Genomic DNA, 16,715 nt, shown 5'->3' with positions numbered 1-16,715 from the left:
AAAAATGTTTAATCCTACATAGAACAGTTAAAGAAATGGCATATAAATATAAGAATGTTAGCAAAATATGGAATGAAGTTACTTTAGCTAATTTTTCCTGGTCATCCTTATAAGTGACCAACAGTGTTATAGCTAGATCTCCTCGTTGTCGTCGAGTGCCTTCACATAAAAGTGGATGTTCAGCTTCAGATACATTAGCTTTTAGTCCTGATTAGAAAAAAAAATATATATATATATATATATAGTTGCATAAGATGTTCTTTGATGACTCTGTCATCATATGAAGTCATGTTTATAAGTAAATAACATACTATTTTTATAATTGTTATGGACTATTCATGATTGTTAAATTTTGTCTATCTTCAGCTAGAGCTTCAAATGCATATCACTGATTACAAAAATGGTACAAAATCTCAATACAAAGAATACGCACAGTTTTGTGACAATGAAAAGCATTTATGATCTATTTTTTAACATTTTGAGAGAAGTCACAACATTGTTTGAACTCATAAAAACATACAAAAAATGGATCATTCCGTGTTTTTATCTAGATGGAAAAAATCTAGCCAAATTAGTGATATATATTTTTTTTAGTTTTATAAAGTTTAAAACGATTTTTAAAATTTAAGCTTGTTATTCAATTTAAAGTGTAAATAATTCTATTCAGCAAGGTAGTATATAGTTTAAAATTTGATTTGAGTTTCAAGCAATAAATGTGAGGTTCTTTCTGTTTTCCTTAAGGATGCTATTAATTTGCAAAAATTATTCTAATATATTCCAATGTAAAACAAATAACAAAAATAGCAAAAATCACAAATGGTGAGTTTACATAAAAAATATATTTTAAAGCTTATTCACCAGTGTTTTCACTACAGCGCGAGAATGTGAGAATCTCGCATATTTTTTCTTTTCTCGCATTAAAAAATGATTACCACGAGAAATTCGCGCATTTTATAAATAAATTTCGAAATTCGCAAATTTCTAGCATTTTGGAAAAAGCTTCGCATTACGCTATTTAGAATAAAATCAGTTTCACTTTTCTTCCTGAATCTTTCATTATTTTCAACATCTGCCCCGTTATCTAGCTTCCCCATTCACCAGCATTGTTTAGAACCTTTTCGAACAACAGAACACTACCCTTCCAAATCATGGAACCCCTTTATGATGATGCAGCAAAAATATTCAATGCTTTAAAAAATTGAAGACGTTAAAAATGTATTATAATTAAAGAAATGAATTTTTTAAATCTATTTGTGCTTTTCTAGTTTTTAGAAATCTCACTTTTCGAAATCTCACCCTGTTTTTAACAAAGGGTGAGAAATTCTCACCCATTTTTTTCTATGATGAAAACACTGTTCACTATCTACACATTCTAACATAAAATTTAAGAAACAAGCAAACAAACAAAAGAAGAGATATTGTTATTACCACAGAAAAGAAAAAGTTAAAAAATATCGCAAAATGTACTCGACAGAAGTAATTTGAATAATGTCAAACGTTCAAACTTTTATGCACTGAAGTCAAGTTTAAAAACCACTTACCTAAGGCAGCAACTGCTGCTTCAAATCCTAAATGTTCGTCTCCAGGTAATTTATTGTATAAAAGAGGGATTCCACGATTAACAGAGCCTACAGAAAACAATGAAATAAAATAGTTCAAATTAAAAATTACTAAATTTTAAAAACAGAATCACTAATCTTTTGCATCTAAAAAATTTATAAATTAAATTTCATTTTTTTATCTTGTCATTTTGATCATAGCTGACTTCTGATATGGAAAAGAGAAATTTACAGTAGCTTAATATAAATATCGTTCCATTGTAAAGAATTTAGAAAACAATCAATAACAGAGTAAAAAATGCAACAGATTGCACAATGGTATTCACTATCAATAATACAAACAAAATTTTGTGAAATCGTAGCATGCATATACTGTTGTGCATTTATTATTTACACACAATATCGACCGAAAATACCTCTACACATGTTTTGAAGTGTTAGATAAATTTTTTTTTAACAATAACTAAAACTCACTTGATAAAGTTAGAGCATCAAAGATGAAACTTGCAAGCATCAAAGGTAATAGAGCTTCTCCCCTTGAAACTAACTTTCCATCACGCAATTGTTCAGCTCTTTCTCTTAGCATGCTCATTTCTCTATCCAATAATGGGAGTCGTTTAAGAAGCAGTACCAAGTCTTGTTCTTGGTTGGCCAATTTCACCTAAATATATCAAGTGAGTTGTCAATTTTTATTACCAATATCAGAATCAGTGGATAACTTATTCTGATATTGGTAATAAAAATTGATAATTATAAGTGGATAACTTATAGTTGACAACATTTTAAAGTAAAAATCAGGGATTTTTTTTACAATAATGAATTACATAATAGAAGACTACATTAAGGCACGTGCCCTGTGGCAGAATTTTTTCTGACTTTCTGCGACAAACCTAACTGGAACCAATATCTTTCTGCAAGATATTTTTATCGTTATAAATGTATGTGTAATGAATTTATAATAATAGATGAAATTCGTGTTTATAAAATAAATCTACATGCATAGAATAAAACTGTGTAGATTTTTTTTTTCTTAATTTTATAATATAAGTTTACATTTCTTAATAAGTTTAAATTGTTTAAATATAAATTTGCATAATCTTCGATAATAACGAAAAGTTATAAATGTATAGATCTGCAGACAAAAATGCTTACTAGAGCATAAATAAAGATTATCCAGAACCTGTAATAAGATAGAACTTATAGAAATAGCTAAGAATGGACAAAAAGATTAAATTTATAAAACAAGATAACTGAATTTGAAGTATCAGTTTAAAACAGTATCAAAATTAAATTATTAAAGCAGTTTAAAACAGTATGATTTAATGTTTCATTATAGTAGTTATATCAAGTACAGAAACAAATCAGATGAAAAAATTAATATTGAAGTTGAGTAATCAAAATAATAAAATAGAATTGACTATAACCGATAGAGACTGAAGTTGGCAAATTTCCAAAAATAGCTTAATAAAGGGAAAAAAAAATTCTCCCCTTTTTATCCAGTAACTGTTTGTGTTGGAGATTAACGGAGAATTACGAGCGCTTTCTGTTTCCGCGGTACGCTAGAAAAAAAATATTTAAAACAATTCTGTAAGAAAAAAATTTTGCACAACCATTATTGCTTCTGCAGAAACTTTTTGTTTCTATAGAAAATGTTTTTTTTTTTTTTTTTTTTTTTTTGGTACAACAGCTTCTGTTTCTGCAGAATCTTTTTTGAGAACTTCTGCTTGTGGCAAACCAAAAATTTTTATTTCCCAAATAAAAAAAATCTTTCTGCAAGAACTCAGTCGCTTTCTGCGACAATGTCGCTGTGTCGCCGTGTTTCTGCCACGGGGGCACGTGTAACTCATTCAAATCGCTTAACAAAATGGGATAAAACAGTAAATTAGTGAAAAAATTGTGTTTTGGCTAAATTTTTTTTTTACCAAAAGAAAAAAATATATTTCCTTCGAAAAAAAGTTCAAAGGTAATTTTTCTGAACAAATCCTGTATTTTCCATTCAATTACAGTATTTCCGTTAGATAAGCCACATAATCAATTAGAATTATAGTAAGTCCTGATAATGTAAGCAACAAGAGAAGTTACGTAAGCATGAGACCTTAAAATACAAATTATCACATTTGTTGCCAGATCATACGATATCGTGAGACAATTTTCCTTACAGTTTGTGTCAATAAAATAGATGAAGTGGAAGAAAGATGCATATTATCATTGAACTATTTTAGCAGAAAATATGTTCTCTTGTGACCATAACATAATGTTGCTTTAGGTTTATTCTTATACTACTGCTCAAGGCCAAAAAATTGTCAAAAATTAACCCCAACCTATTCCAATTTCCTTTCCTCTAAGACTTTAAAACCACATCTACATTTTTTATCCTCTCCCGTTCATAGCTCACTTAATCCTCTCCAACTGTGAAGTGACTATTGATTTGAATTTGTATTTTATAAAATAATTTAATTATAGTAAATTTGTATTTTGATTTGAAGTTTTTTGCAAGAAAAAACAATCAATTTTTTTTTAAGATTTGCCTTTGGTTGAGAATATTTATGATGTTCGTCTCATTTCCTGGCTAATAATTTGAAGACATTAGCGTGGGTCCTGCTATTTAACGAATGAGTAATAGCCACAAGAGAAGAAGTAAACTATATTTTTGAAGACTACTAATTTTGACAGAATGCCAGTATTAGTTTTTTTTAACAATAAAAATGTAAGTAAGACTAGCTTTACACAGATAAATATGAAATACATTCTTAAAACTAAAATAACAGTAAGAAGCAAGCTACAAAATAAATGAACAAATAAAAAATACCTCTAAAGCTTTGGTAGATGCAGGAGGTCTTGTCATTTCTAACCCAAATAATCCAACACGGAAGGCAAGATGGTGATATTCATGATTTTCTCCGAGCACAGAACACAAAAAGGCAACCTTTGCAAGGGTTGCAGAGGCCATTAAACTAACTTGATGACTGGCTGGATTAAAGCGGCGAACTTTTTTGCCTCGACATGTTGTTGCAGGCACTTCAACAGCTAAATTTGGTGGACTCGCCAGCAATTCTTCAGCTAAGCGAACAGCAAGCATGCAAGCTTCATGAGAATGACCATGTGCATGGAGAGCTTCAGCTCGAGCAAATAGAACCTAAAGGAAAATTTTGACATATATAAAGTTTTAATAAATAAATTGAAGCTGAATGTGGCTTTTTTAGGACGAAAATTTTTCTATAGAAATCACTAGCACTGAAATGATTGTATATTTAAAGAAATGTTTTTCTTAGTGTTTGTTGCTGACACAGATAAATTCCTAATTATATTGGATTTTTATAATACTTGCCTTAAGGTAATTTTGGGGTAAAAACATTTTTTTTTACTACTAAGTAAAGGTTTTAAAGTTTTCAATTATAGAACAAATCATAAAACAGGAAAAAAATTCAAAAATAAATACTATGAATTTTTGATGCAATTTATTCTGCGATTATAAATGCAAATTTAATTTTCAAGAATGCGAATCATTATCAAAGATAAAGCTTTTAAATTATTACCTAAATTTTAATAGAAATGAAGTTCTTAAAACAATGCAAGATAACAAAATATTTTTGTTTTTATTTATTTAGCATTTTTTTTTTAAAAAAAAGGTTATCTTTATATGAAATGACTTTTTCAAAAGTATCTCAAATAATCAACAACAATACTTATAACAAATGAACAACTGCGTAAAATGACAATCCTACACTTTCAAAAACTGTTAAGAAAAAATTTGACCATCAAAGTTAACTCAAAATTTTATAAGGTTCTGAATTTGAAATTAATGTTAGTATAAATATAAATATATATATCTATATATTTTTTTACTTCTAAGGAGTCTTCAATTTTCTTCACAGCAACAGAAAACCACTGTTCTTCAACAACATATTGTTGGTTATGGTCAGGGCTTTGAAGTCTAACTCTGGGATCATAATAATATAAATGATATTCATCACTGGATTGTTGGGATTCACTAGCTTCACCGCTGCACTCAGCTTGTCTAAGAGAAGAATCGAAAATTTACAAAATCATCGTAATCAAAATATTTTATAAGAGATTAATTGCATGTAACTAATAAATACCAAAATACCAGGGTGCAAAATTTTCAATCAACCAGCTCCCCACTGGCAATTGAACATTTAGAGCTGGTGAGTAAATTTTGCTTTGTAAAATGTTGTATTTTAAATCAAAATATCATGATTTCCTCGGAATTAAGATTTTGTTTTTACATGATAAAGTTCAGGATGATACAATAAAATAAAGACTTACAAAAACTTTTTAAAGACATAACTATTTGCTAGAATTTCTATAAATGGACACCCTTCATAATAGAGTATGACCTTAGGACCGGATTGTCAAATGGCATTTTAGAGCGGCATAAAAACACTAAGTGTTTAAAAGCATAGATGACATTTTAATTTAGGAAATTTTTATTACTTTAAGACAACTTCATTTTTCATTAATTAATAATCATAAATAATATTCATTATTATTGTTCTGATGTTAATACTCATTATAATTGTCTAATGATTATTATTATTATACATTATTGTAATAATAATTAATAATCATTAGTCAATAATAATAATTTCTATAAATGGACAGCCTTCATAATAGAGTATGACCTTAGGACAACAATTATCAAATGGCATTTAAGAGTGGTTTACAAACACTAAGTATTGAAAAGTATTTATGATTTGTTAATTTCTGATACTTTTCTGATTGTAATGATTTTTGCGGTTGATTGATGACAATGGAACCATTGGAACTTTAAGGCAACCTTATTTTAAGATATTATTACCATTAATATTTCGAATAAATAGAATTCAATTTTTCAGTTAATACATGCTTTTATGGTTTCGATAACTGAAAAATCATTACACTACATCAAGTAATAATTTAAAAATTGCTTATATTTTCGTGAAAATAGTGGTGAGTGAAAATTATAGCCTGGCTAGTATCCAATATTTTATATTCTGCCCTATATTCATACGGACATACTTTTTCAATTGAAATTTATAAATAGAGTTTAAATCGGTTCTTGTATCTATGTATAATAAGAGCGTAATAAAGGTGAACAAACGCGGTATAAGTAATAATTAAATTTTGCAATTAAGTGGTTATTTTGTAACAGTTAAACAATAATGATTCAATTTTATGTCAGTTAAAAGCATGTCAAATAGTAGTTTCCTTGGAAAATTTAGTTTAAATTTAAAAGAATATGTAAGCTTAAAGAGTAAAAAAATTCTCATCAAAAGTTAATGAGATTAAAGTTAGCAACTGCCTTCTTTGCATGAAAGCATTTTATTAAGATTGAATTAAATGTTAAGTTCAATGGGACCATTATTATAAAATAATAACTCTCACCAACCAACAAATGTAATTTGTCTAAGACAATTTCATAGATCAAGACAATTTTAAAATTATTTCTAGACATCCAGTAGCCCTAAGAATTTAGTCAATAAAAAGAAAAATATTTTAAAATAATTATTAATGGAAAAGTAATATTTATGATTAATATAACATATAAACTTTAAGAGAAAAAGTCCTCATATGTTAGCATGGTTCAAGTTAATAATTACCTTTTTTTTTTGCATGCAAGCATTTCATTAAGATAGAATTAAATGTTAAGTTTAATGCAGACATTAATAAAACATGATAATTTTCAAATACAATTTCCTTACTTTAAGATAATTTCATTACTCTAGACAAATTAAAAATTATTTCTAGACATCTGGTAGTGTTAAGAATTTAGCCAATTAAAAATCATTATTTTAAAATAATTATTAACAGAAAATTAATATTTAAGTAAATCTAATTTATGTTGTTTAACCGAAAATCAAAATTTGTAGACTACAAAATATATTGTGATGGGATATCATAAAACAAATGGTATGAAAATTAATATTGCTATTTCAGACAGGTTGATGAAATCAGAATAAAAAATAATACAATTGAAAGTAAATTGCAGGAGGAGAGACTAGTTAGCATAGCACCAGAGTTCTCCCGAAGAATAAAAAAGGGCAAGGTAATTCTCTCAGAACAGGGCACTTAAAGTTTGGAATGGGCACTAACTTAACATCGTAAATATTTATCAAAATGTGTAATATTATGTAATAACTGAGTTGTACCCTCAACAATTTTTAAATTATCCTCTCATATTATTTTATGAGTATATTTCACAAAGGAATTCTCTCTCATTATCAAAATGAGAAAAATTTGTAGTTTATAAAAATAATTAAAGGCAAGCTAAAAGACAATCGTGGTGCATACTTCTTTTTTCAAAAAAGAATACACTAACAAAAAATGATTAATTGATAAACAGCTTGAAAGCTTTCTTATGTAATTTAAACTAAAAATTATGAGAAAATGAACTTTTAAAGACGTATTTTTGTAAAAAAAATAAAGGATATTTATTTAAAAATTCAAATCACTTAAACTTATTAATATCCTCCCATCCCCTCCCCCCAAAAAATTAATAAAAGATACTTATAAAAATTTAATCAGTTGAGAATAATCCTAACTAAGTAAATATTTATAACAGTAACCGGAATTTAACCTATAAATGCAGATAACTTTACCAATGTTGTAATTATTATTTAAACAGTGAAACAATTTTTCTTCTGAAAGGAATCTGAATAAATAGGTAGTGCTTTTAAGACATGGCGACTTATTTTTACAAAAAGTGAAAAAAGTACACATTTATTGTAATCAAAGGGCAAGCAGGATGGGTCATCCTGCAAAAAACACTTAGGGAGAGCACTACATAGCACATAGCTTTTCATAGACACACTATAGTCTGTATGTATGATAATCACTGGCAATTTAAATATTGAAAAAGTAACCAATAGATATAATAAAAATCATATAAATGAGGAGTTCTGATTGATTTGTTTAATAGTTTCTAAGAGTACAATTAGTATTTTGTAAACAGTATTACAAAAAGTACAGGAAAAAAAAAACATTTTTGTAAGTGAATAAATTTTTCACTTACCTTAAGGGAGGGACATGACCATTGAGTTGTTGAGATGAAGATGGTACAGCCTCCAATGGCTTAACATTTGAGTTTTTATCTTTATCTAACCCAGTTTTAGAGCCGACACCCTTGCTGGTAGAAGGCTGAATACTGATTTTGAATGCATCCGACGAGGAACCTTTAGCCCCATCAGATTCATCCTGAAGGCTTTCTTCCGAATTCCACAAATCACTAGAAATCATCATTTTTGTTGCAATGCCGGAACTCCTAATAGTATCGCTTCCACGGGCCACATTTATGCAGCATGATTCGTTCAGAGCATCTGCCAACACCTCTTGCTCATTCTCGCAAAAGCCCTCACTGCTCAAAGAGCTGCGGTTACTACCAAGTTTGTGCTCAGGTGGTTGATCGTGATGAAAATTGAGTACACAAATTGTTTTTTTATCTGACGATTGTTTATCACAAGGGCAGAGGCCAGTTATTTGGCCAACATCAACAGAGCGACCTCTTCTGGCAGAGAAGCAAGCTAAAGTGGCATTGTCACTGTCATTTCCAGTAGCAACAGCAGAACTAGGGGTTTCATTAGTTCTTACATGAACGTACGGGCAGTACCAACGTCGGCCACCTCCTTCGGCGTATGTTACACCTGGTATGGGATAATCGCTCCAATCTAACAAGCAACCTTCCATTGCCGGCCGAAAACCAGGGAAAACTTCGATGTCGGCTCTTTTGATGGTGCTGCTGCTGTTGTTATTTGTACTGCTGCGAGTTTTCCACACTCTTTCCAAAGTCTTAACATGCCAGCATCGCAACTACAAAAATAATAACAAAAATCAGCTAATGAAAAACAAGCAGCACTAAATATTTTGCAACAAACTTTCGATGCTTAGTTCTATTTCTTCTATCCTGCTTTCTTTTTTTTATATAGCTACAAAACTTTTATCAATTGGCACAAAATAAATAACACTTTAATAGAGCTCCGGCTTGGTGCTTAAACAGGCAGTATTAAAATGGGAACTAAATTTTCAAATTTCGTGAAAAATAACAAAATAGCTACTTCCGTAATGAAAGTCATTTGCTTTATTTTTCCAACTTTAATTTAGATGTTCAGTTGCCATTGCCAATATCCTACCAATCTGCTTAAAGCAGATTGCAAAACGTTTCTGCAAAGATTTTAAATAATTGCTCTTGCCAAAGGAAAACATTTATTCCGAACAACCGTAGATGTAGCCAAACTAGAGCTAAAATTTATAAATATATATATATTCGAAAATTGAGATTTATTGCAAAAGTATAAATAGCATATTAAAAAACAGTGTTAGCCATTCAAAACATAGGTCATTGTGGAACAAATTCTACTCAGGGTTGGAAAAAAAACTTTCTTTAAGCTTTGGTTTCAGCCAGGATTTCTTTTTTTTTAAATTTTATTTATTTAAAACAAAGGGTTAAATAATATTAATAATAGCTTGAAATTAAGAGTAATTAAACTATTATAAAACATAATTATGAACATTTTTCAGCTAATAATTAATATTGTCACTGAACAATTAAAAAACATCGACTTTTCCTTTCATAAACATGTTAACAAGGTATAAAACTATATTTCAATTTAGCTAGAAATAAACTTTGACATCAAAATGCTAAATTAAAAATATATGTAAAAGAATGAGCTCTTTGTTTGCAAGTATGTATGAAAATCTCATACGACATTAATAAGAATTATTCAAGTTAAAACCTATTGTATCAGTTTACTTAATAAAATGATCAAATTTTTTTTCAATTGAGAAAATACAAATATTAATTTTAAAAAACCAATTTGGTTTAAATTTGTCAACAATGATTCCTTTTTTTAAAGGCCTTTCATATTGGATATTCCATGCATTTTAATTTTATGCTACATTGAAAACTTTTTTTTTTTTGTATACAAGAGCTTGTAAGCTTCAATAAAAAAATTTCTGTACAAAATGACTATGGCTTACATAACATTTTGTTTTTCATTATAACTTGTATAAAGTCTTAAATATTTTCTATACCAGGGGTTTCCAACTTACATGAGGCCGTGGGCCACAGTTAAAAGCATAAATCAAATGGCGGGCTGCAACTTTATTAAAATCTTATGTAGGACTCTTTTATGTTTGAAGGAACATTAAATATTTCTGTCAGATTTTTACCAAGTTGTACAAAACAAAAGTATTGAATTACAAATTAAAATAAGAAGTAGATTTTTAAAAATATTTAATTGCATAATAAAAAATTCGGGCTACAATAACTTAAATGTGCACCTATGTTTTAAACAATTAATGTGCAACAGATATCTAATTATTAAGATATAAAACTTTAAAAAGGTTGTTATTAAAACTTACATAGTAGCACATGAAATGTTCAATGAGAAAATTGAGGTTTGTCTGCTGCAACCACCAGAGAAAAGATAGTTACATTTTAAATTTAAAATTTACAAATATGTTTGTAAATATTTTCGTCTAAAATGAGTGGTTTCAAAAAGTTAAATCGGAGAATTTCTTATAGAAAATTTCTGATACACACATGCTAAATTATATTCACAAAATACAGAAAAAAGAAATAAAAAAGAGCGACAGACACGATAAATTTTGTATTTGAATAAATATTTTCTTGGGTGCAAAACCTGAGAATTTGTTATTTTTTTTTGCACCGTTGGTATGTTAAATTTTACAGAAACGAAGAAATTAGGTTTTTATTAACGAGAAAAGTATTTTAAACTCATTCAGATTTTTTTACGAAAATTGTCTGCAAAAAAACGACAACTAATATATTTTAGTTCGCGGGCCACAAAAAGAAGCTTTGCGGGCAGGATGCGGGCCCCGGGCCGCCAGTTGGAAACCACTGTTCTATACTATCATTAAGACTATAAAAAGTTAAATCTAAGAAAAATAAAATAAATATTTTAAAGAAGTATATTTTCTCTTATAGCATTGAGATTATATTAAAATCCTTAAATATAATAAAATTGCCATCAAAAAAGGCCATTTAATACAGATAGAGTAAAAATTGTCATAAAAATAGCAATTCAATATGGATAAAGTAAAGTTTAATAATTTGCATGGAAATTTTATTAAAATATACAGTTAAAAAAACATGTAAAAGCTTTTAAGGTCTGTATTACTTAAAAAAGAAAAATTTTCTTAAATTAAATTAAAAGAGAAAAAATTAAGAAACAAAATTTCTAATGGAACAAATTATTAAAAAATTCCAACACAGAAATAGCAATGATACATACTTGACCAAACAAGGTTTGTCGATCTTGCGGAGATAGGGCAGGATTTAAAGCTGCTAACCTCCACAATATAACCACTTCATCACATAAACTACTACATGCATGCTGAGATGCATGTGTGTTACTGTGCATATTTCCACGACCACCATGACTACCAGATCCAGTATGAAGAGAAACTTTAGTACTGAACCACCAAGACAATATCTGCAATACATGTTTTTTTTTAAAGAAATTGTCCTACCAGCTCAACTTTTCAATAAAAAAATAAATAAATAATTTTATAAATAATTATTATTATACACAAAATCAAGCCTTTAAACAATAAACCAGCATGATTAAGTACCTGGTCACATTGCAACATTTCATCTGTGATAATCTCCAGCAAAGGGATAGCATTTCTGTCGCTGCGGTGGAACATTTCTCTAACAATAGAGAGTAAATTCCATAACCCCTCAGGTTCTCTTCCCCTCAAAGGTCTCAATAGACTGGACCATTCTGCAGCAGCAGGAGGAGCAGTTGATGACAGATAATTTACATCACTAAAGACGATGGGTGATGGAACACATAGCTTGATGAGAATTTTTCTGATATTGTCATGAAGAGTTGAGCCATCCAGACACCAAGTGGTCTGTTCATTAATTGAAGCTCCAGCAGTTGGATCTAAAATTGTGTTGTATTAAAAAAGTCATTCAAATTTTGTTGAAATGTTTCAGGTGGGTTGTAAAAATATTAACTGAAAGATATGCACAAGTAGAAGACTTTAAATCAAAATATTTACCTGGTGCACCTCCTAGAGTATTGATTGCAGTCTGTTGACTTGATAGCAACTCATCTAGTAAGCGCTGAGCCGTTGGTAAAATCTACAAATTATTCAAAAAGATTATGAATAAAACATCCACACCACAAAGTAAAATCTAAATAATAATCAAGGACATAAATACATAATGTAGTGATTGGCTCACCGCTAGAGGGCGAGTTAATCACTAACCCAATTATAGATTAAGAGAGGAGGAGATGAAGAGGAGCTGGCGCGTAGGCTGATCTTTCCTCGATAAGAGAATATTTCTATAATTCTGTATTTTGGCCGCTGAGGGCCCTTATAATATGCTCGTAATTGTTTTGTTATATTTGTTTTAAAGGTTAATAAATATTATTTTGTAGCTGTTACATTGGTGGATATATTTCAAAAGCAATAATGCACCTGACACATAAAAAAAAAAAATCAGGTTTAACTAAGAATGAAGATTTTTTGTATTTTATTTTATAACCGTCGTTGAACAGCCGACCCAATTTTTGGTTTACAACTACTAATATTCAACTCCGTAGCCTTGTAATTTTGAACCAATCCAGAAGACAAGGAAACTCGTGGATTAATACCCCCTGAGGTATGATTTGTTATGGGAAGATGGAGGACTTTGTGACTCAACGTATTTAACGTGCATCAGTCACCATTTACTACAGAGGAAGTCTTCCGCCGGCAGGAATTAAAACCACGACCTCTTGGACACAGGCCCAGTGCCTTACCAACCAGACTATCCTGGCCCCAAGTATGAAGATTTTAATTAAACATCAGTGCTAAGATCAGCTTTTGGGTTGATAACCTGAACAAAACTTAAACCTAACAAAACTGGAATAAATATTGGCTAAAAATATTAAATAATTAATTTTTTTTCACAGATAAATTTTCTTGTTTATGTAAAATACACGATAAATTACTAAAATAGACCTTAGAAAAAATTGAAATTAAATAATAAAAAATGAACTAAATATATATTTCATAATTCCTTTTGTAGCACTGGGCAACTTAACGCAAAAGTAATTTCAAAAAATAATATTAAATTGGTATCAGCGATTGCCAAAGCATTTACCTGAATTAAAATTCTTTCACAATTTCAAGAAATTATGGCAAATAATCGTACACTCCTTTATTTCTGGTAGTCAAAGGATTAACACAAAATTCAAAGCTTTATAAAATTAAAATTCCAACATTTAAAAATGTAGCAACAAAGAAAAAAAATTCTTGGCAGAACGCATCTTAATATGTATATATTTTGTTAACCAAAATTTAAGTGTAATAATTCATGATTATATTAATAAATATGCACAATATTTAAAGCTTTATAAAATTCCTTCTTTTAAACTATTATTTACTATTATTACCCCAGAGAAAAAAATTCTAGGCATATCGAATTTCAAAGTACATTTATTTTGTAAACCCTAATTTATTTTTAACAATTCATGATTAAATTAATACATATACACAAAATTCAAAGCATTTTTAAATCCCATTTCCTACTTTTAAAAATGTGGTCACCACAGAAAAATATTCCATAAATGTTTTGCAGTTTTTATATTGTGTGCCATAATACATTAGAATGAAATGTAGTGTGCATTCTAACTAAGAAGTGACTTTAGCTTTGTAGGAACTATATTTCTAGCAGATGAAATTATAAAGATGAAAACTTGTTCAAGCATTTTTTAACAGAGTAAGAAAAATAATAAATAACAAAAATATTAATTAATTATAATATTATAATAAGTAAAAATGCATAACGAAAATGAAATATGTTAGTAATAGCTTATTCAGTAATATTGAGCTTTTATAAAAGAAAAATTTCTTTCAATTTGTTTAGAGTTATAATTAAATGTATTTGAAGTACTTTTATTAATGCGTCAAAACAGCAAAGTATAATTTATTTTAGGTTTTTATTTCTTACTAAAAATATGATAAATACTATTTTACCTAGGAAAGTAAATCCTACATTTTACTATTACAGTAGAAGTCCATTAGTCCGGCATCCAACAGTCCGGAATGCCCGATAAACCGGCATCGCTCCGGAAAATTGTAAAAATTTTGGTTTTCTCCAAAAGTGTGTCTTTAAAGCAAATAAAAACGCTCAAGAGCTATTCGGAAGTTTTCGGGGTAGTTCGGGATCATATGGAGGCACTCGGTACTAAAGCCATCCTTCTTTTGGACAAATGCAAAGCCCACCCGCCAGTAGATGAGTCAGTTTCTGGAAATATTGTTGCTACTCTGCTCCCACTTAACGTAACATCTTTGATTCAACCCATGGGTTATTCAAAATTTTAAATGCTTTTATAGAAGGTCTTTTACTCAAGGCCTGTTAAATGCCGACTGTGACGTGACTGATTTTCAAAAAAAGTTTACAGTAAAAGATGCCATCTATGCTATTGCACTGTCTCTTGGAACCAGGTAAAAAATACAACACTCCAAAAATGCCAAAAGTCAAGAAAACAAAAAGACAGTCCTGACTTTTTTAAATCTAAGTGAAATATGTTTTACAGTACGTGTACAGTCCGCAAAAAAAAAAAAGATATCACCCTGAATAACTTTCGTTCTAATGATCGGATTTTCACGAACTAAGTGTCAATCTTAATGGTTCCTGGGGGTGACCTCAAATATGCTAATTAATTAGTGCTAACTATTATTTAAGTTACGAAATCAGACACAAAAACGTACTTTCTCCGAATAAACATATATATATTTTTACATATTTGGAATCTAGACACTTGAATTAGGGGGGGTAGACAAAATTTTAAAAAAATTGGGTCGTAAATTGGGTTGCAATAAAGGTTTATATATTTGGCGATAGTCCAGAAAACCGCCAAAAAAAATCGCCTGCGCAAATGAATATTTTAAGATAACCCATTGAATATTCAAAAGAGGAACGCTTAATTTTACTAGGTTGCTAGGCAACCAATCTCTGATTGTAAAAAAAATTGAAATAATGTTTTATGATTGCTCAGCGAGATTTAATTAATAGTTAATAGAAAACATTTCGAAGTAGTAGACAATTTTTAAGTTGATTCATGTTCAAAAAGCAAAAAAAAAAAAAAATAATTATTTTAATCTCCTTTGAAAAGAAAATTTGAATCGATTTATAAATTATTTATGATTTTCTAAGTTTTTAAAATTTAAATACATGAACTTTTTATCTGATATTATTTAGATTATGTTATTTTTGCTATGTTTATTCGAGGATTTCATACTAAAATCAAATTAACATAAGGCATTAAAGTTTGAAGAAAAAAAAAAGTGCTTGAAAAATAAAATGTAGATTGTATAGTAATTCTAATGCACATTCACAAGGTTTTCTATAATTTACGATATTTCTTTTTTCTATAACTCAAGGAATTGCTGAATGTTTAGTGGCATTTTAAAAACATTGAAATATGTTATGTTTAAGAATAAGATATTGAAATAATATGTTGCATATTGTATGATTCATTGTTTACAAAATCGCTTCATTATGCTAGATATTTACGTTAGATGGTTTTCTTTGGATAAAGACGATTAGCATATAGCATCCTCATGTTTCGATACATTCTGAATCTTACGTTCGCAAATTCATAATAAAATGTCGCACAGCATATTCTTCAATTACGATAAGCTACATTTACCATCAAATACTGCTACTCTGATTAATTTTGTTTTCTTATATATACATATCTGATATGATACTCTCTTTTTAAACAGAGTTCGTAAGGCCCTTAAGATACTGAAATGGGGGAACGAAAACTTAAAAGATTTTTTTTTCCTAATGCCCGCCTGTGTTAACATCCGTCAATTCAGGTATCTACAGGGCGACAGACATCTGTGTGGCCTAAGGATTCCTAACGAGCATCAAACATTCTCAAAATTAAGTGTTCATTCACTGGACAATTTAGTGTTTATTCAATGTAAGAACTGTTCCTTCACTTGGTTATCTTACTACTTATTATTTAAACCACCAAAAGCTTGAAACAATATAATGTAAGTTATCTGATTTTTTTAACATAATTTGCATTTAATAACAAATATGTCGACACCATCATTTAGCTAAAATTACAAATTTTGAAATTTTTATGATTTTTTTTTAAAGGCAAGCTAAGCTTAAGTATTCCTTCA

At 29.0% G+C, this 16,715-nt stretch overlaps 1 protein-coding gene across 2 annotated transcripts in view; it reads right to left on the bottom strand.

Annotated features, from left to right (window-relative positions):
- Dora (zinc finger SWIM domain-containing dorado) overlaps window positions 1–16,715 on the bottom strand; it is a 61,678-nt gene that overhangs the window by 17,989 nt on the left and 26,974 nt on the right. For both annotated transcript variants that reach the window (XM_043047858.3, XM_043047860.3), the window contains exons 8-16: window positions 12,585–12,666; window positions 12,150–12,466; window positions 11,810–12,010; window positions 8,572–9,365; window positions 5,406–5,577; window positions 4,369–4,695; window positions 2,034–2,220; window positions 1,542–1,628; window positions 83–207 (exon numbers count right to left, since the gene is read on the bottom strand). In XM_043047858.3, the coding sequence (XP_042903792.2) occupies window positions 83–207; window positions 1,542–1,628; window positions 2,034–2,220; window positions 4,369–4,695; window positions 5,406–5,577; window positions 8,572–9,365; window positions 11,810–12,010; window positions 12,150–12,466; window positions 12,585–12,666 (2,292 nt within the window). The remainder of the gene's footprint in view (window positions 1–82; window positions 208–1,541; window positions 1,629–2,033; window positions 2,221–4,368; window positions 4,696–5,405; window positions 5,578–8,571; window positions 9,366–11,809; window positions 12,011–12,149; window positions 12,467–12,584; window positions 12,667–16,715) is intronic.

The sequence above is a fragment of the Parasteatoda tepidariorum genome, chromosome 10 (assembly GCF_982258835.1).
Source record: "Parasteatoda tepidariorum strain Cologne lab strain chromosome 10, Ptep-v5.0, whole genome shotgun sequence".
NCBI lineage: Eukaryota > Metazoa > Arthropoda > Arachnida > Araneae > Theridiidae > Parasteatoda > Parasteatoda tepidariorum.
Note: the sequence above shows the minus strand (reverse complement) of the source record. Positions and strands in the feature narration are given on the sequence as shown.